The following is a 21177-nucleotide window of genomic DNA, read 5'->3' as shown; positions in this document are numbered from 1 at the left end:
CAGACTGCAGAAAGTCTGTCGCTGGGAACTCCATAGTTGCAAATCTGCACCATTTTTGGGACAGAAAAATAATAGATACTGTCCTTTGCTCCACTCTGTACAGAGTCTTGCCTGCATCCACAGGCTCCTGGCCTCAAATGATGACATTTTAATCCATGTAACAGCTGCAGCCTGTGATTGGTTGCAGCAGACACATGTCTAAACAACTCATCATCACTGCAGGCTAGGATGCGGAGACCGTCGGGGAAGCAGGCAAGACTCTGTACTGAGTGCGGAAACTAAGGTGAGCATAATGTTGCAGTTTTTTTTTTTGTTAAATTTCACGGGTATTTTGACTCCCTGTTTGCGGATTTTGCTGTGTTATACACAACAATTTGGGTTTGTTGCAGATTGCGACTTATCCATTGAACTCAAGGGGGAGAATTCACAACAAGTGCACAACCAGTTTGCAAAATGAACTGAAATGCTGCAAATTTAAAGAGCTATTACCATATGGATTTTTATGGCCTATACACAGCGTTAATGCATACAAGTCTAATAGATGCAGGTCCCAAGTGTGGCACCTAGTCTGGCTGTATGTAGTGGCCAAGAGGGTTTTGGGACTTGCTGAAACAGTCGAGCGTGGCTAGGATGCGTTGTTTTTGTAACTTCCATAGAAGGCAATAGGGGTTACACAAACAGGGGAACATGGCAAGCTATAAAACAGCATAGCTTGCTGTGATATGTTTTTCACATAACCCACATTGACTTCCATGGGAGTGGCACAGTCCAGCCATGCTCTGCTGTTTATGTCCAACCGGCCACCTCCATGTGCATCAGTGCTCCCATTGCAGCCATATTCAGCCAAAATGCAAACACCCCTTTAAATTCCACATTACAGATCAATTAATGCTGCAGGTTTTTTACCCAACATGTGGATGAGATTTCAGTAAATCACATTCACATTATTGCTACTGTAATATACTGCGGATCTTCCACATGGAAATGTATGGGGGAAAATCTGCAGTATATATCTGCCTTGTGTGAACATACTCTAATAGACCTATGTAAACGGAGTTCAGGCCGTCTAAGCAGACGGCAGAGTTATCGCAGTGTCCCGTACCGGATGATACAGTTTGGTGCATCTTTATCCCACCTTATTGGTCGATTTGATTTTGCACCCTGATTGTCACTTTAAGATGCCCCCTTGGCACTTGAGACGCAGAAAATGTCTAAAACTGATAATGTAGTGCAAGGCATGTAAGCCAGTGTTTTTGCACAAATTTGTGACTGAATTCTAGTGCACTTGACGTTGCTGCAAATGTTTGTGCTATAGAAGCCCTATAGAAGCAACAGGGAAAAGAAAAGAAATCCACTCCCTACTATCTCCCCCCATAAGCATGCATCCGCAATGCATACCTACATAGGAGATAGACACCAGCCACCACTTTGTTTCCCCACCAGTAAATCGGGATCAGACATGTTAAAATGTAATATGTCTGATCAGTCCAGTGGGTGGAGCTATCAGTGATTGACAGCCATCTTTGTATGTACAGTCTTGCACAGCTGTCAGTCGCTGATGGGACCGCCCATTGGACTGTTCAGCTCAGAATGTGCAGAGATATAAATGAATAAAATACAAGTTCTATTGAATCTTTTCCCATAAAAACTATATATCAATCTGCTCAGCTCCGCCTGCTCTACAATATCATGTCTGTGAATTGGACAGCATGTTCCAGCTGACAGATTCCCTTTAAGGGTGAGTTCACATGTAGCTGATTTGCAGCAGATTTAGGGCTCCTTCACACGGACATGAGATTTATGCAGAGAATAGAACGCATTGATTTCAATGGGTTCGTTCACATTTCCGTATTTTCCGCATGCATTTTGGTCACGCAAAAAAACCCAGTATGCTCTACTTTCTTGCAGATTTGTGCAGCAAAGGTCCCCATATAAGTCAATGGGGGTGCGTAATGACACTGCATAATTCCGCTGTAAAAAGAACGTGTGGAACTTATTAGCCATTTTAAGCGGTGCGTCTTGTTTGCCTCGCACAAACGAACATACTCTGTTGCCGGAAAAAGTACAGTTAAAAACACCGATCTGTGCACCAAAAAGAATCATCTGTTTTGCAGAAACGCAGCGCTGAGGCACACACAAATGCCCATACACTCATGTGAGCGAGCCCTTAAAGGACCATTTAGACACAACGATAACCGCTCAAAAGATGTCGCTCAAGCGACTTTTGAGCGATCATTGTTGTGTCATTTACAGCGCAAGATGATCGCTCAAGATGAGGGATCACCCTGCGCTGCCAGCCGAGGATGCAGAAGATAAGCAGGGTGTCCCCGCTTGTCTTCTGCATACAGCTGTTTTCTGCACGGAGCGCTCAGCTGCTATACAGCTGGACCGCTCTGTTCTTCATACCCAGCCTGTCATCAGGGATGGGATACAGCTGAAACAATAGTATCAGCTGTATCCCGCTGTGAATCCCTGATAAGACTCATCGTTGTCTTTCAGCACGCTGAAAGCAATGATGAGCGACGGCTTAACGAAAACTGCGCGATGTCAGTGCAGTTACACACAACGATTATCGCTCAAAAGACGGCTTTTGAGTGATAATCATTGTGTCTAAATGGGCCTTTAGTCTTGGATCTGCATCAGTTTTCACCCCTTTCAATTTGAATACCATTAAAAAGGTGAAATCCGCTGCAGATCCTCATCAAAATCTGCACCATAACAACTATGCGTGAACGCACCCTAAAACCACTCCTCCCATTATGTACACCACTGTCTCCTGACAGAAGTGTATGTGATGGCGGAAAATGCAGGCAACCAATCTGGCTGTACTTTGACAACCACAAACCGACAGACTGGCATTCATATACAGGGGGATAAGGGTACCGGTCCAGGGACTATTAGCTGTGCTCGTCTGCATGGACATTTATGCTCCTGTCTCTCCACTCCTCTTGAACGCCTAATTTACAGTAAATTACTAACACCTGAAGCTTTGACCGCGCCTGAATGTTGTGCTTTTCTATATTCTGCGCTTCTTTTTAGGTATTCATCTATTGCTATTTGACTTTATTGCCTCATGATTGTAGTTAACGGGCTTCTGTAATATAACCAGATACAGTAGTAAATGAAGGTGCACTGGGGGACGTAAAAGGATAAATGTACCAGTAATAAAAACTGTAACATCGCTACTAAGTAGAGTTGTGTGAACCCCCCACTACATGTATGGAGTCGCCTGTTTCACAAGGTGTATGGTAGCTGTCTTTAGAACTGACCGCCACATTGTGGAGCATATCGCCGCATGCAGATAATGAAGGTTTTTTGACCTTCGTAAATTGGCCATAGACATTATAACACAGTTGACAGATGCCTTCAATTTTGATAAAACAATATAATCTTCGACTGGTTGGATTAACCTCTTTACAATTATCTGACAATTATCTCCTGTCTCCCTTCCCTGTCGAAAAAGGGGCACAGCCAAGTCGGATCTGCTTATAGTAAGCCTTGTATGAGGCAGGTTAGAATCTACGTAGGACTTTCCAGTTGGAGGTTCCATCTCAGATCCGCCTCAAAATACTGGAAAAAAAAGGGCTACATGGAGCACTTTTTCTTCTGTCCAAAAGCCGGGAGGAAAGCGGACCGACCCTGTCAATGGTCAGTGGCGTCTGTCCGACGTTGTTTGATTGTCAAGAACAGAGCAGTAAAATGGAATTCCCAATGCAGGTGTGAAATCACCCTTAGCTGCTAATATTGGGGTGAATGGAAGGGTTTCACAGGCTCTTGAAATTGAGATAAAGTATTTATTCCTAGAGTCAGATATTTTCTCGATTTCTTGTGCAGTAATCCCATCACTGAACACTACAGGCTCTCCCCAGTTGGAAATTAAATGCCACCGGTTGTGTAGAAGTAGCAGGGAGACAATTGAATTTAGGCTTAAAGGGAATCTGTGTTCAATAAGCATCATAAACTAAATAATGGTGCTCCTAAGACGTTTATAGAACATCACCCTTTCCCTCGTTTAATGATATTGTGAGGTTTTTTTGCAACTTTCCATACACAGTAATGAGAAACTTTTTAACCTTAAAGAAAACTCCAGTCCCGAACAAACAAAGATGGCCGCACCAATTCTGACTAGGTGGGTTTCGCATGTGCGCTTGAGGTTCTGCTTTCCTGCTCCGTTCGGGGAGCAGGAAACAGGAATCCCTACTGCCGAATGGCTCCTTCTCAATGCCGAATAGACCCCATTGACTATAATGGGGGTCTGTTCGTTTTTCGCCCAGCTTTTGGATGGAGCATGCAGCATTTTATCTTCTGGTATTTTGAGCTGGATCTTCAACGCAGATGTGAAACCGGCCTAAGTGATGCACACTGTGAGTTAAGGTCCATTTACACAGGACAAATGTTGGGCAAACCATGCCCGACACTCGTCCCTGTGTTTCTTCGCTCCAGTGCTCCTGCACGGGAGCTAGCAGAGCTGTCTCGCTCACGGAGCGGCCAGCAGGGGGGCCAGCGCAGTGCTGGAGATTTCTCTCCTCTCGCTCCCCCGCCCCTCTTCATTGAGATAACAAAGCGGCCGTTCACTACTGAACGGCCGCTGTTTAAACTGAACAATGACCTCATTGCTGATCTTTTATGCGGCGTTTAGTGAACGTCCGCTGTGTATCTCAATGAAGAGGGGCGGGGGAGCGAGAGGAGAGAACTCTCCTGCATCACCCTGCCCCCCTGCTGGCCACTCCATAAGCGAGATAGCTCTGCTAGCTCCCATGCAGGAACACTGGAGTGAAGAAACACAGGAACAAGTGTCGGGCATCGTTTGCCCAATATTTGCCCCATGTATATTGACCTTTTAGTATGCGTACAATAGTCTGACACTACACCTGCTTTAATTAACCAGTGCTAGCCACATAAGCATTGCTGACCAGGCCAAGCAGCATGTAGTGTCTTAGACTTCCAATGCATACTAGTGCATCAGGTAGCCAGAGAAGCGCTTCAGCCATCTTTGGTCCTCCAGGCCGGGCATGTTGCTTAATTGGCAGACCTTTTACAGGGTACAAGTATTGCACCTTTCCCTTCTCTAATGGAAACTTAATAGATTGAAAAAGCCCTTTTAGAGATTACTCCATAACCATCTTCCCGACAAGTAACTTTCTTGGCATCCAAGAGAGTCCAAGTGCTGAGACCTTAGCATACAGTGGTTATACAATCGCCAGTATTGGTAATGGTTCTTCGCTTTGGCTATAAAGTAGGGAAACCCTCTCTCTTTATTTCCACTGAATGTTCCTAAATTGCCCATAATAGTAAATACACACTTAGATACGGAAAGTTTTATATAAGCCAAAAGTTTTTGAAACTTATGTTTTGGTCATAGGAAAGTTGAGTATTGCAGCTATATCAGTGTTTCTGATTGAATTGCTTTTTAACCCTTACATGAAAAAAGATCCCTGCTCTTTTTAATTAATTCCATATACCATTAGATAATTGCATAATTACAAATCCATGCTTAAAAAGTTTGTCCTCCGTGTAAAAGACTGCTGTGCCCTTAAGTTCTGACGCAGTTAATGCAAGCCGTTAATTGTGTGCATTGGATGCTTTTATATAGGCAGGTTTCTATGAAATGCATGTATAATTCTGTTTAATTCAGGTGAACGTCCATTTATCTATAGGGAAGAGACGGAAGATGAAGTTTTTGAAAAACTGGCGCAAATTGAAGTAAAATACAAACAACATTGCGAGTCATTAACGCAACAACATCTCAATGAAAAAAACGAACACCTGAGAAAGTATGACTCTGAGAAGAATGCGTTAATCCAAGACCACATGCGAGAGAGAAAGCAGTGGCAAGAAAGGGAGAAGACCCTAATGGCACAGTGGAAAGAAGATCAGCTAAGACTACTGGAGAAACAAAATGATGGCCAAGTTGGCATCTGTAAATCATTTACTGTTGAAAGGGAAAGTCTAGAAACCCATTATAGAGATCACATTAATGGGCTCCACCAGGAAATTGAGGGTTTAAATACCCTGTTGATAAGGGCTAAAAATTCTTGTGTCTTAATGCAAAAACAGCGGCAGTCGAAAGAGGAAGGCCATCGTGATCCTTGTGTCGAGGAGACTGTAGCTGATCTAAACCAGCAGATGCATTCTCTGTTGTCTGTGAATGATAAAGTGAACGCAGCACAACTCGTTTGTGATGTACACCACCTGCAGAAAAATACGCCATTGATGCATGGCACAGATAACGAACCTTCCACGGAGTCTGTCGTAGAAAAGCCTAAGAGGGATAGCAATAACCTCAAGCAGGTGCCTTTTTCTGTAGACATGTCTGAAGGACGGCCTTTAAATGAGGCAGAGAACATGTTGATAAAGCTAGAGAAGATGGAGGGCTTGGTAACGTCTCCGAGAGCCGAGCTGCAAGAGCACACAAAGGCTCAACAGACCCTTATGAAAGCGCAAGAAAGAGCTGAAGAAAAAGAACATCTAAGCAGCTTGTTGGAAACTAGGGCAGGCGAATGCCTGCTTTCTGAGGACATGGCAAAAGACTTACTTTCTCAGTTGCAGGAAAGCCGAGAACGTGTACAGAAGCTGGAATCAATGCTCCCAATGCATGGTAGGGAGGAGGAGGATCTGGAGGCACAGGTGGCAGTGTTAGCTGGCAATGTTGACTTGGATAACAAGTCGAAATTAATGAGAGGAAAGGAAGTTGTTATGGCAGCCCAGCAAGATTTGGCTGGGGATGACATGCTGAAAAACGTGTACGACTCTATGACCGAAAAGGTCATGGTAGAAAATCTTGTGGCCAAAAATGCAATGTTACTCCAGCAGCTTAGGGGCACTGAGGAGGAAGCGAGTGTCTTGCAGAGGCAGATAGAAGAAACCAAGACTAAGTGCCAACAAGTAGAAGAATGGGCAACCAAGCAAGTCCAGGAAGCCAGGAAAGAACTGGAGAGTGAGAAGAACTATGTGAAAGGCAGGTTGTTCGAGATGGAAGACTTGGTACGAAGACTAGAGCAGAAGTCTTCTGCTTGTCACGATGACAGGTTAGACCATGGGATTTTTCACTCAGGTTCTTGATGAAATGCTGAGGGAGCTCCTCAAACTTTACTAACCGCACTACTGACCACTTCAGTCTCGAAACTTATACATCTGATATAATTACTTTTCCTATCGTTCCTAAATCATGATGTTAGGCTGGGAAGGGGATTATGAACCTTGAGGAACTAACCAGTAAAAAACTGTTGCTTCAAAAATAACCTTTTTAACTTCTTTTGTCTGTATTGCTTCCCTGCTGTTCTCTTGTGAACATTAGATTTTCCCCTCTAGGTATAACCTGCAATATGATTTGATCACTTTCTATAGGCCTCATGTCCACTGACGGGTCAGGTTCTGCATGCAGGAGCTGCAGCAGAATCCGTCTCTGCCTACCTGTCCAGGTCTTTTTTTTTTTCCTTCTGTACTGCGGATGCGTGCGGAAGCGCTCATGCACATGCGCATTTTTTTAAAACTCTTGCTTTCCCACGGAATCCGTGGCCCATCCACAATGTCAATTCTGGACGAGCCGCGGATCACAAGGCTTCCATTGACTTCAATGGAAGCTGTGCATGCGGGAACTGCAGCAAAATGAGCATGTTGCAATCTTTTTATCCATAAGCAGAAACCGCAATTGATTTCCGCTCGTGGACATGAAGGATCGTTTTACCATCGCATTCTATGGAGACTTATTGCTGCGGAATCCTGAACATAACGCCTGTTCCGGATTCCGCCGTAAAGATCCGCCTGTGGACATTAGGCCTTAGACACCCCCCTTTTCTTTACTAACAGCGCTAATTAAATATTTAATTTTATAACTATTTTTATATTGATCAGTTATTTGTTACCCATGATTTATGTATAGTTTATAGATAGTATATCGGGCTGAGTTGCAGTTTTCATGGCGATGCAAAGCATTATCGCATTGCTTCTTTGAAATCGTGATCCTCACATGCGTGAAAGGATCGCATGTGTTTCCCATTGACTTCAATGGAAAACACTGCATGTCAGTGCCATGTGATGCCTTTGAAGCTCCCATTGAAAACAATGGGCAAGGCGATAGAACATGCTGTGATATGAATCCATTCAAAGGAATAGATTTTTATATTTGTGCGCACCGCATAAAACACGCACGAGGATATTGTTTGAATGCGCCATAAACCTATTTAAAATGAGTACATGACATTCTCACAAGCTGTTATATGTCTGCTGCAGTAAATTGGTCTTCTGTATGTAGAGCATTTATGGATGAGGTATGCGTACAGATAGCACCTGTTACGTTCTGTATGCAGGCAATATCATTTACTTGAATTTGGTGTATTTTTATTTAATCATGCAAATAAGGATGATGGAACAATACCTCTGCATTTCCCAATCATTGTTCCAAAGACCTGTATAAGGGGGCAGACATTGATTTGCAGGAATGCTGCCATCCAATAGGTGGCACTGCAGAGGCATTGTTTCATCTTCCTTATTTGCATATATTTTCCACAGGAGCATGCATAGCCTTGTAAAGGCCCATTTACACAAGCAGATGATTGCTCAAAGCTGCCATTAAAACTGTCGTTTGAGCGATCTTTGAGAGATCATTTTGCATAAACTATTAAGTAGCTACTCAGCTACTTAATAGCAATTAAGTATGCAAATGAAGCCGTAGCTGAATGCAGTTAATAGCCCGAGGGCTATTATCTGCGCTCAGATCCTTTGTTCTCCATGGGGAAACAATGCTATCAGCACTCCCCGTGGAGAACTGCTGGTAAGAGTGAACGACGATTTTTAGGTTGGACTGAATTTAACAATCTGCTAGTAGTGCCCAAAAAGCGCACGATGGGCACACATTTACACGCACCGATTATCGCTAAAACGATCGCTGATTAGCGTTTTTTTTGTTTTTTTTTAAGCGATCATCGGCTGGTGTAAATGGGCCTTTAGGCCTCATGTCCACGGGGAAAATCAGGCCCGCTACGGATTCTCCATGGAGAATCCGTAGCGTGTCCCTCCTGCCCCGCGGACATGAGGCATAAAAATAAGAATTAACTCACCTCTCGCCCGCTCCGGATCTTCCCTTCGCCGCGGCTTCATCTTCTCTCCGTCGCGGCCGGATCTTCTTTCTTCGGCCCAGCGGATGCGCAGGGCACCTCGGCCCGAAGAAAAAAGATCCGGACACGACGGAGAGAAGATGAAGCCGCGGCGAAGGGAAGATCCGGAGCAGGTGAGTAAATTCCGATTTTGGTCTCCCGCGGATCCGGACGGCTTCCATAGGCTTCAATAGAAGCCTGCGGGAGCCGTCCCCGCGGGAGACCCGCACGAAAATGGAGCATGGTCCAGATTTTTTCATGCACCATTTTTTTTTAAAATCACTTTTATTGACCATCCGCGGGTATTTATCTACCCGTGGGTGGTCAATGCATCCCTATGGGATGCGGATCCGCGTGCAGGAGAAGAGTTAAAATCCGCTGCGGATTTTAATTCTTCTTTTGCCCGTGGACATGAGGCCTTAGCCTCCTCACACACCTTCTACGCGCTCTGCTTAAGGAGTGACAATACCCCTCCCGACTCTTTATTTAATCATAGAATGGTAGAGTTGGAAGGGACCTCCAGGGTTATCGGGTCCAACGCCGTTCAATGCAGGATTCACTAAATTAGCATCATTGCAGATCATCTATTTATGACCTGTCAGTCATCAATTGCAAAAGTTTTAAATGTCCCGTGATACCAATTTATGGTGCGTTCACATGTTGTGGAAATGCTGCAGACTTGTTCTGCAGCAAAATCACAGATTACAGCCACAATTCTGCAGAGTTTTATGTTTTTCCCCTCTACATGTGAACAGGATTTAATGTAATCCCATTCACTTTTATAGGAAACCTTTCTACTGTGGTGTTTCCGTCGCGGAAAAAACGCAGCATTTCCACAACGTTCAACCCTTAATTTGTTGGGTTACACGTCTAACAAATTTCTTTACCGTTTTTGTTCTTTTTTTAGTTTTCATAGTTGCTAGTTGCTCACAGAGCAAAGTATTTCTAACAGTACTGACCTTTTACATGTAGATTTAATACATAATTATGATTATTTGCATAGATCTATACTTCCATTTAGCTTTAAAAACTGTGTCTAAGGCCGGGCTCACACAACCGTGGCATATTAGCATGCAGAAAGTACGCAATGATGTGTACTTGTTGTGTGATGCCAATATCTCTACACTATCTTGGCGTATATATGCGCAGGATAGGACATACCGCAAACCTTTTTTTTTTTTTTGCCATCATGCATTGTGTGCAATGCGACCATGTGAGTCTGGCCTAATGTATTGCTATATATATATATATATATATATATGTGTGTGTATATGTGTACATATGTCTGTGTGTATCTATCTATTATATATCTTCTTTTTTTTTTCTACCTATAAAGTAGAAAGGAGGTGAAGGGTTATCATTGTCCTTTTTGGTTTGTTTGCTCTTGTATAGGATGGAGCTCGACAGATTGTCTGATGATAACGTCTTCCTTCGGAATAAAGTAGAGCGACTTCAGCAAGAAATCATGAATTTGGATGATGTAAATAAGACGTACAGGTAATAATTCACTCTTTACATAAGAGCTCAATATAGTCTAATTGAGCCGCCATAGAAAATCACTCCAGAGTTACAGAAACTGTGTAGCTCAGCAAGCTTGCCTGCTTCTGGAATCCCAACCACCTCTGTATTCAATCACAACGAGGATGCTGTGGCCAGACACCGCCTCACCAGTTGGGGACAGGGTTGAGGGACCTCCATTCTTGAGATGTGCGGGCCATGAATTTAAAAGATTAATGGCATATCCTGTGGATGTGTCTTAAATGTCTTGGGTGGGAATAAACCTTCAATTTTCCCTGTAGTGGGGCTACAAGTGAATTGATTGCTCGTTGATGGATTATCCAACAGACCCCCCCTCCTTTATTAACTTAAGCCCGGGCTCACATAAACAGGTCGGATTCCGCATGTGGATAGCAGCAGTGAAAGACCTGTGATCCATCGCAGGAAGTAATTACATATGGTCGCAGAAGATCGCGGATGCAAGCGTTTTTCCACGTGGATGTATGAATATGCACAGCGTATCACCCGTGCAGAAGAAAACTCGCAAGCAGGATTGATATCAGAACACTGCACAGGCGACCACCTAGGCGAAAATTCATTCCATTTATTTCTATTTTCTCTTCTCTCTGAATTGTCCAGGCACAATTCAGGCTTTTCCATGTATTCTTGTTGCACCTTCCGAGTGATTCCGCCACTCATACACAATCTTCATTGCGCATGGGCTGCGGGACGCATGCATCCATTAACATCAATGGAGGCCGTCTTTGCGGAATCCACGATAAAATAGAAGATACTGTGATTTTTTCTTTTGCTCGCAGAATACGCAATTTATACCCATGAATGTCAAGGAAAATTTGAAACTACATGCCTCTCAATGCCCGTGTTTTTACTGTGGATCGCCCGTGCTGACAGCGGTCTTTTGAATCCGCAATTCAAAACCTGTCATGTGAGACCGGCCTAACATTGGGGGAACTCTTCTAACAAACAAGAATTATCCAAGTAAACTATGACCATTGATTGAATCTACATTTATCACTTGGTTTGACAGTAGTGACGACAATCTTGTTTTCTATTCTATTAGAAACCAGATGAAGGATTTCAGTAAAGAGTCTGATGAAAAACTGGAAGTCCTAAATAAGCAGGTGAGTAATGGGTGGTTTTCGGTTTGCTACTAATATTGATGTTTTGATTTTCCTTTAAGACTCCGACCTTTTTCTTCCTCCTCCATTGTATATGTATCCAAGAAATAGGTTTCGATCATCTTGAGATGTCAAATTTAACCTTTTTTTACACAAATATTTTCAGGTGTTCATTTTAGATAAATTTGGTCACTCCTGACGTCAGTTTTTTACATTTTGTGTGGCGCTGTCCATTCAGGCCTATGGGAGTTATGAACAACCTTGCACCAGTTTCCGCCTGGTTGCTGCCACCTCATCTAGCGGAATGAGGGTTGAGAAATCCTAGTTCTAGTAGATGGGTAGAGGCCCAGCTCTAGGACCCTATCAGAAATTTTGTGAATTGTCACAGAGATCTGAGATTGGAATAACCATTTAATGTGAAACTCTATTTTAAAACTAAAGGGGTTTTCTAGACCGAACCCCCTGAGATAAATCAGGGTCGTAGCGGAAGCACTGCACTGACCCCTTTGTAGCGGTCAGTGCTCATAATTGCAGACGCAGCTCTCATTAAACTCTCTAGGACCCCAGTCTGCAATTACGGGCACCGGCCACTACTCATGGGTCGGAGTATCATGTACACTCCAACCCCGGTGTACCTCAGCAAGTACTGCCTGGAAAAAACCCTTCAACTATTAATAAAATGTGAACACAAAGTAGCCTTGGACGCGGATGACCTGTTGATTTATATCAGAAACCCAAGAATAGCGCTCCCTAACATCCTGGAGGAGTAAATCGCTGATCCTTAACATCACCCTACCAAACGCAGAGGTTGAAATCCTAAAACCATCTCTTCCATTTTTATGGAGATCTGAGGAGATAACATATTTAGGAGTGGTAATCACTACAGACCTGGACAAACTTTTCACAAAAAGTATATACCACTCTTAACCATACTGGAGGCAGACTTTAACAGATGTAATGGAGTCTCCTTATCCTGGTTCGGAAGGATTAACACAGTAAAAATGAATGCCCTGCTGAGGTTCCTTTTCATCCTCCAGACAGTCCCAATCGATCTACCTGGATCCTTTCTGACACAGGTCAGGAAGGCGATCATGAGCTTCATCTGGGGAGGTACCAAACCTAGGCGCAAGTGGAAAGTCCTAACCAGCCCAAGGGAGTCTGGGGGAATGGGGGTCCCGAACATCTCCCTATACTATAGAGCAACCTTATTCAAACGAATCCTAGACCTGTTCCACGGTAGATCACAGAAGCTGTGGGTGAAGATGGAGCAAGACCTGACACACTTCCAGGGCAAGGGGATAATATGGCTACCAGGTAGAGGAAAGCATAGAGGGCTGGGATTATCCCCATTCATAGAGGACATGGTGACGGCTTGGGTAGGCCCTGCGACTAAGATGGGACTGCTTCACAGGCCGGGTCCACTTACACCCCTGGTGGGAAACCCAGATGTTCCCTCCTTTCTACGGGGCTCCACGTTGACTAACATGATCCCAAGTACAGTCCCAAGGGTGCGGGACGTGATTTCCGATGCCGGACTCAGGCCGCTACATGAGATCCTGGGGGAGCAGCAACCCCATCCCAAAGCGTGGTTCCAGTATCTACAGCTATGCCACTATGTTGGCTCGCTAGGGGACATACAACAACTGAGGCGCCCCATCACCTCTTTTGAAAACCTATGTACTTCAATTCCCACAGACCACTACAAAATCTCAAATCTATATTGGATGCTTATAGATGAGGATACACAAAATAGTAATAGGGCGCTGGAGCAGGAGTGGGAGAGGGACTTGAGCATTACACCCCCAGAGGAGTCATGGACAAAGGTATATACTCTGACCCACAAAATGGATGTTTCTAGCAAGCTACAAGAACTAAACTACAAAATATTAATTAGATGGTATCAGATGACGGCGAGGTTGATGAGGATATTCCCCCAGTATCCGGATACCTGTTGGAGATGCCTGACGGGGACCGGAATATTTATACATATCTGGTGGTCATGTCTGCTGATATACCCCCTCTGGCAGGAGGTCAATTCCCTCTACGCCTCAGTCTGCAGAAACCGAATACAGCTAACCCCTGAGATTGCACTCTTGTCAATGATTCCAGGCCCACTGGCACAATCAAAACGCTCCCTGTTTAGATTCTTCATTCTCGCGATGCGTCAGATAATTCCAGAAAAATGGAAATCACCAACTCCCCCCTTCAGGTTAATGTGGCTATCCTTCACCAACCCCCTCACCTCCTCCTCATTCTTACGATCTTTCCCCCCTTTGGCCTCCTTCCCACGAGCGTGACGGGCTCCGCCGCGTAATATTACGCTGTGAAGCCCGTCACGGCGCCCCCCAGAGCCCCTATACTTACCTGCGGGAGATAGCGTGAAATCGCTTCCCCGCCCACCGCCGCCGCGTCACCGCCCGTCACCGCCCACCGCCCTCGCGTCACCAGCCGTGTCACGTGCACGGCCGGCCGTGTCACGTGACGCGGCCGGACCGCGTCATTTGGCGTCATATGACGCTCGGCGGTGGGCGGGAAAGCGTTTTTTCACGCTATCTCCCGCTGGTTACAGCGGGAGATAGCGTGAATGGACGGCTTCCATTGACTGCAATGGAAGCCGTCAGTGCGTACAGCCCGTCCTCACCCGCAGAAAATAGAGCATGCTGCGGGTGAGGACGGGAGAAATCGCGGTGCGTAATTCCGCGGTGGAATTACGCATCGTGAGCATTGTGCTATTAGGTTCAATAGAACCTAATAGCTGCGGGCAACGCAGCGGATTTTCTCCGCGAATTACGCGGCGGAAATCCGTTCGTGGGAAGGAGGCCTTTATCTCTCTCTATCTCTCTAGTTTTCTTCTCAGGCTCTTATTATACTTGACGTGTTTGTCTTGACTAATCAGTAACTGCTACTTGAGATTTCAGAAATCTATTTGAGAGTTACACCACTATTGTTGTTATTAGTATTATAGTTATTGTTATTGCTTAAATAGTCTGTTCTAAAGACCAAGAAAGTAGGTCAGACAACGAAAGACAACTTTTGTAATTGAAAAACTGTTTATTTGACGAAAATGACACTACAGCTTTGTAACTACCACATCTATGTAACAGACAAAAATAAAAAACTTTTGAACCAGAACTATTAATAAAATGGATCACATTGGAGGCAATAAACATACTTTAGCTCAGTGTCCTAGCAAATACTGTGTATAGGTGTATCTGTATTGCCACCAGGAAGACAATCGCTGCTGCAAGATTTTGAGTAACAGAAGTATATGTCAACAATCGGCACCTGAGCGCTAAGGTGCGTTAACTGACCCCCGTTGGGTCCTCTTTTATAAGACGTGAAGGTAAAGGGTTTTTTTCCTTCTTACAAAGTGATGGCATAAGGCTAGGCTCTGTGGGATTAGTGGGGTTCCAACCTCTGAGACCCGCACCCATCCTGAGAATCAAGGGGCAGCACTGGCATAGTGTGCCGCATCTCCTAAGTTGTCCCGGCACAGCAACCCTGTTTGGTATCTGGTTGTGCAGGGGACTGTGCCCCCATAACGCGATGGCCCATCCTAACAAGATGCCATTATTTTTTAATGTACAGATACAAGTAGCCCTCGGATTAGATTGGAGCTCGACTTTCAAATGACAGAAAATGGATAAACAATCCCCATTTTCTGTCTATACAGAATTTACACATCCATGTAACAACCCCATTGTGTGTACTACAACAGGCCTATTACAGGTGATCTTAATTTGAAGCCCCCATAACTCATGTCTAATGACACTTGGATACATAAATTTATTATCCATTAAAACAGAAACTGTCTAAAATGAGACGGTCCTTGTTGCCCATAGCAACCAATCTCAGCGCGGCTCTACTTTCGCAAGCTGCTGAGGTAAAATAAAAGCTGGGCTGTGATTGGTTGCTTTGAGCAAGGACCGACTTACTGTAAGACAGTTTTGCTAAGTGGGGCTTAAACAGTTTTGTTATTCAGCCGTCCGTGGCCGTCGCTAGGAGGATGTGAGAGAAAATGGCTGCCAATGAGATCAGGAGATTGTTTTGTGTCCTTGATTTTGACGTCCACCAGTCTATTATTAATGTGCAATGTCATTTTCGAACAAAGTTTGGTGAAGTTCCCCCCAGTGGGAACACTGTTCATAAGCGGTACTCCAGTTTTAAGGAAAAAAGGTTGCATCTGTAAGTGAAAATCGTCCGTCCACCAATAAACGTGGAAACAGTGGAGCGTGTCTGCGAGTTTCACACGAAGTCCTCAGAAATCCACCGTTAGAGCGAGCACAGAATTGGACGTCCCGCAGCCGATTGTGTGGAAGATTCTGCACAATCTTTTGTGATGTTATCCCTACCAACTGCAGTTATCACCGGCCCTGAAGACGGACGGCAAGGCGAGACGACCTTCTTCCTGTGAGAGTATGTCAACTGTAATGGAAAGCGATGGTTTCATGGAGTGTTTAGTGATGAAGCCGTCTTCCACCTTTCAGGCAACAAACGTAATGTCAAAATGTGAAGAAGGGAAAACCCACCTGCCTATGTGGAGTATATGCGCTACTCCCCCAAGGTGAATGTGTTTTATTCTATACCCTGTAGGAAAGTGTATGGACCCTTCTTTTTCCATAAGGAAACAATCCAGGGGATTTCGTACCTGGACGCTACAGATATGGCTTCTGCTGCAGCCGGAACAGGAAATCCCCGGATTCATCTTCCAAGAAGATGGGGCACTCCTCCATTTTTACAATGATGTCAGAAGGGAGCTCAATAGACAACTACCAAACGGATGGAATGTGTAGAGGTGACAATATAGTGAACTTCTTCCGTGGCTTCCATGTTCCCCGGACCTCATGCCTTGTGATGTTTTTCTCCCTAGAGGAGTGTTAGTCTATATTATCCCTCTTACCACCCACCATACATGATCTGCGAGTACACATCACCGAAGCCATTGCATCAGTCAGTCGTGATACGCTACAACGTGTATGTCAGGAACTTGACTACTGACTCGATGTGTGACGAGTGACAAAGGGGCACATCGATCACCTCTGAAAACATTTTTGATGTTGTGCATCAAAACCTTTTGAATTTCTGTTTCCATTTATATAAAATTTATGTAGCGGTTATTAAAAGTGAGTTATGAGGGCTTCAAATCAGGAAATAATTTGTAATAACCCTATACTTAAATTATGTGTATGCTGCAGATCCCCATGTACAGTGCTCTATAGTTGTGAGTGGTTAAACATGACATGTCTATATGAAAGATAGAGATGAAGTCTCATTTTAGCACAAGCACCAGACTAAGAGATAATGTACATCATAGTTGTATTGCCGACAGTGCTCTTAAATTTGCTACACATGCTTCTATAAAAAAAAAAAATCTCTTTCAGAACCAGGAATACCAGGATGAGCGGTCCCGGATAAGTACACAGCACCAGGAGGCAATCCATAACCTGAGCATCAAACTGGAAGAGATCACAGAGCAGAAGGATGAAGCAAACTCTGCTCTGCTTAAGCTGCAAGAGGCTATTAATGCTCTGGAGGATGGAAAACTTCAACAGGAGTTATCTTGGCAAAAAGAAAAAGAACACTTGGAACGCGAACTGCAAATATCGAAGCAAGAGGTAATGTGGTAGGGGGCGGAGGGGACTGGGCTACAGCCAGGGATGTACATAAAGGGGTTCCATAATAAGAAAACTAATGAGTCCTCTCTAACAATCTCCTTTCCTTAGACTGGCATAAGATATCCTCTTAGTAACTACGATCCGCTGTCTGCTAATACTGCTCATTGCTTAGCAGCATTCCCTTACAAGTTCTAAGTTCTCCATAGCTACTTGTTGCACTACCAATGACCAACATCTCTTTAGTCTGTGACCTATCTTTATACAAGACCCCTGTTGTGTCTTCTGTACTCGGCTGCTCTGGGTGACTCAATCTTCAGTCATTCTTCAGGCAGTATGTTGGGTAGAAGTGGGGGCACAGACCATGTTTGAGCCCATTACAGAGACTGAACCCCATAACACTTGTAATGTACCCTGAGACAGGAGCTGATGTCGCTATAGGTGGAGTCATATGTTCTCGATATATGGACCCCCTATAGTTCCTGTCTCCCAACTGCTGTCGTCATGTATGTGGCGGCTGATACACTTTATTATATACAGAATCAGTAGCTCAGCCCAGCTCTAGCTCTGAAGTATTAAGTGGCAGTGATCGTTCTCATCATGGTGACTGTACAGAAGAAATTCAGACAAAAGACCAACACTGCAATGGATTTTTTTAGGAATTTTTCTTTATTGGAGAAGCAATAAGCAACATTGTAATTAAATATTACCGGTCCTTTTATAGAATAAGCAACAGTCACAATGACTCTCAGGTCAGGCCGGTGGAGATCACAGAACTTGCTGCGGTCATTATGAACAGTCCACCGTTGTCCTGAAGTGAGAGCCACCGGACCCAAAGATCCAGAAGAAGGCGAAAAATCCCCCAGAAAGTTACTCCTTGGAGGGCAAAAAATTCCTTCTTGACCCCAAATGTGGCGATCAGATATCACCCTGGATGTAATCTAACCTGCTGCATATTGCTATATATATATAGTTACTGATTGAGATAGACGTGCTTGACACGCAGCCGGGCACAGACGTGCTTGACACGCAGCCGGGCACAGACGTGCTTGACACGCAGCCGGGCACAGACGGGCTGGACACGCAGCCGGGCACAGACGGGCTGGACACGCAGCCGGGCACAGACGGGCTGGACACGCAGCCGGGCACAGACGGGCTGGACACGCAGCCGGGCACAGACGGGCTGGACACGCAGCCGGGCACAGACGGGCTGGACACGCAGCCGGGCACAGACGGGTTGGACACGCAGGCGGGCATAGACGGGCTGGACACGCAGGCGTGTCAGGGTAAAATTCTAAGTACAGCACCAATCAGGCCCACCCCACTTGCCCCGCTGCCGGCCGTAAAGAAAGAAACACCACACGGGTCTGGTATCATTCCTCACACGGGACATGACTGCGCTTCGCCGCCCTTTGTTACAGATTACATGAGATCTTATACCCTTTTGTCCCATCACCAGAAATGGGTGATGGGCTTATAACCATATATGGGAAGTCCGGATTTCCGGCCTGAGACAGTGAAAATTATGTACATAGTTGAACAGTTGTTATCTTAATACTGGCGCCTCCGGGAAAACAGCCAAGTACGCGTCCTTCGTCCGATTCTTCTTTGCTGTGTTTTAAAATACATTTTGTTCAAGATACATTTTGTCTTCACCTGGCAAGGCCTTTGGCATATCTGGTATAAGGCGACGTATTAAGTTTTTTCATAGAGTTAGTACAAATGAGAATAAAGTTAGTATACATAAAAAGAAAGGCATATAACTATATCTATGTAAATGTATATATTCCAGTGTTTTCTTTTCTACCTACAAGGATATATACGTATCCCTCTCAAACCCCCCTAAAAACTTAATACGGAGATCAAGCACCAGGCCTCGCACTCTCCCTCGGTCGCTTCTCCCTTGTGTCAGGGTTTCCCCACTGCCCGTAAGGCCCTACTCCTAAAGGGGGGGATCCCTACCTCACCTCAGAAGGAGGCCATGGATTCCCTGGGCTTATTTCCGGGCATCCATACCCTCTATCTGTACGAGTTAACACCCCACAGGGTGTGCCCTCGCCGGAACCTAAGGTCTTCTGCACTATCCCTAGGCAAATGGGAATTCCACTGACAGTCCATCTTATGAGACCGGGGCAGACACAGTACTAGTACATTTCTCCATTCTTCTGGTAACGTACGTGGTTGGCATTATCGGAACTGGCTCTTCATCTTTTTCAAACAAGGGAAATTTTGGTGTCACATTATCCAGTCCCTTACTCATACTCTTTTTGATCAAAGGGATAATACACATACAGGAAATTACATATCCAGGGCCACTCTATTTTGGAACGCCATGGATGCAGTGGGCCCTAACTGGTCCGCTAACCCTTGTAAAGCATCTCTGGTGTAGTTTCCAAACCTCTGCTGATTGTAATAGATATAATTTATCCAATCTACATTATTATTAACAGTGACAAAAGCAAATAAGGACTCAAGACCTGCTTTAACCTGATCTCTAGAATTAAATTAATCTCGCACCCCCCTTGGCACTCCTATTGCATCTATGTATACATGTGGATCAAAGTTACCACCTTGAGTGTCAACGTCTCTCTTAGCACGATGCAGTGTTGGAGTCTCACCCTCAGTGTAGTCTTCATATTGCACATTTGATTGTATTAATTTGTTCTGAAACAGGGGGCTAGTGTACAGTAGTCAAAGGTGTGTGTTGGAGGAATTGTACCACATTATAGCATGTAAAGGATATGCAGGATCATGAGTTCTTTCAGTGCGAAGTGTGGATCCAAGTGGGCTTTCTTTCGAGCTTGACTGCAGTTGGGGTGGTGAGCAACATCTGGTAGGGACATTCAAACAGGGTTTCTCTCTCAAACTTTTTCACATAGACCCTGTCACCTGGTTTCAGATTGTGACACATCTGTAGGACCTGGGAGAAAAGCAGAGACTACAGAATGCATTACTAACAATTCCTTAGAGAGGCCTATGATAAAATTAACAAGAAAATCATTCCCCAAACTCAGCTACTGAGGCATGTATCCTCCAGAGAAAAAGAAAAACTAATAGAAGACACTCAATTCAAGATTTACCCATTTCCTCCATTGCCTTTTGTATCTACTTTCCCACTACTTTACGGATGGTAGGGTGTGTGAAAAGCCTGGAATATACCCAAAGCAGACATGATGTGTTGTATTATTTCACCTGTGAAGTGTGTACCTTTGTTTGACTCAATCACTTCCGGTACCCCATATCTGCTGATTACCTCATTCATTAGCTTCTGTGCGGTTACCTGCTTATTTACTTTGGTAACAGAGTAGGTCTCCAACCTGAAAAGAAATCAACAACAACAAGCACATATTCATGCTTCCCAACAAGTGGGAGCTGAGTGTAGCCAATTTGCAATCCCTGAAATGGGTAGAGTGGTCTAGGCAAGTGTGATGTGGCAAATTTACTTCTGCCCTGTTGCTTACGGCAAAGATCATGCAAAATTGGACAAATGATGCAGCAGCTACAGAAAACCAAGGAGCCACCCGTCCTCGTTCAAGCATTGACATCACTGCTGCTTTAAGAGGTGCGTCTTTCCGTGCGTCAGCTGGGCCATCATGAGGCACAGGGACCGTGGTAGGCAAGTGCTGTTGACTGTTCACCATACGCCGTCCCTTTTTAGTCCATTTTTCCTTTTCTTCCTTGCTGGCTTGTAACTGTAAAGTCTTTAGCATATCAAAGTTCAAAGTTATTATCAAAGTCCAAGTTTATGGTTAAAGTCCAAATTTATTTATCAAATTCTTCTTTTCTTCTTTTCTTCCACGGCTTGAGGGCCGCTGCCTTCGCTGTGTGATCTGT

The 21177-nt window shown here is 44.6% G+C and overlaps 1 protein-coding gene across 2 annotated transcripts in view; it reads left to right on the top strand.

Moving 5' to 3' along the window:
• NINL (ninein like) overlaps window positions 1–21177 on the top strand; it is a 146312-nt gene that overhangs the window by 93377 nt on the left and 31758 nt on the right. The window contains exons 18-21 of one of the 2 annotated variants that reach the window (XM_066595801.1): window positions 5658–7028; window positions 10488–10592; window positions 11674–11734; window positions 17113–17346. In XM_066595801.1, coding sequence (XP_066451898.1) covers window positions 5658–7028; window positions 10488–10592; window positions 11674–11734; window positions 17113–17346 — 1771 coding nt within the window. The remainder of the gene's footprint in view (window positions 1–5657; window positions 7029–10487; window positions 10593–11673; window positions 11735–17112; window positions 17347–21177) is intronic. The other variant, XM_066595802.1, reaches the window with a different exon arrangement.

The sequence above is a fragment of the Eleutherodactylus coqui genome, chromosome 3, assembly GCF_035609145.1.
Source record: "Eleutherodactylus coqui strain aEleCoq1 chromosome 3, aEleCoq1.hap1, whole genome shotgun sequence".
NCBI lineage: Eukaryota > Metazoa > Chordata > Amphibia > Anura > Eleutherodactylidae > Eleutherodactylus > Eleutherodactylus coqui.
The sequence above is the reverse complement of the archived record's forward strand: the minus strand, read 5'-3'. Positions and strand labels throughout refer to the sequence as shown.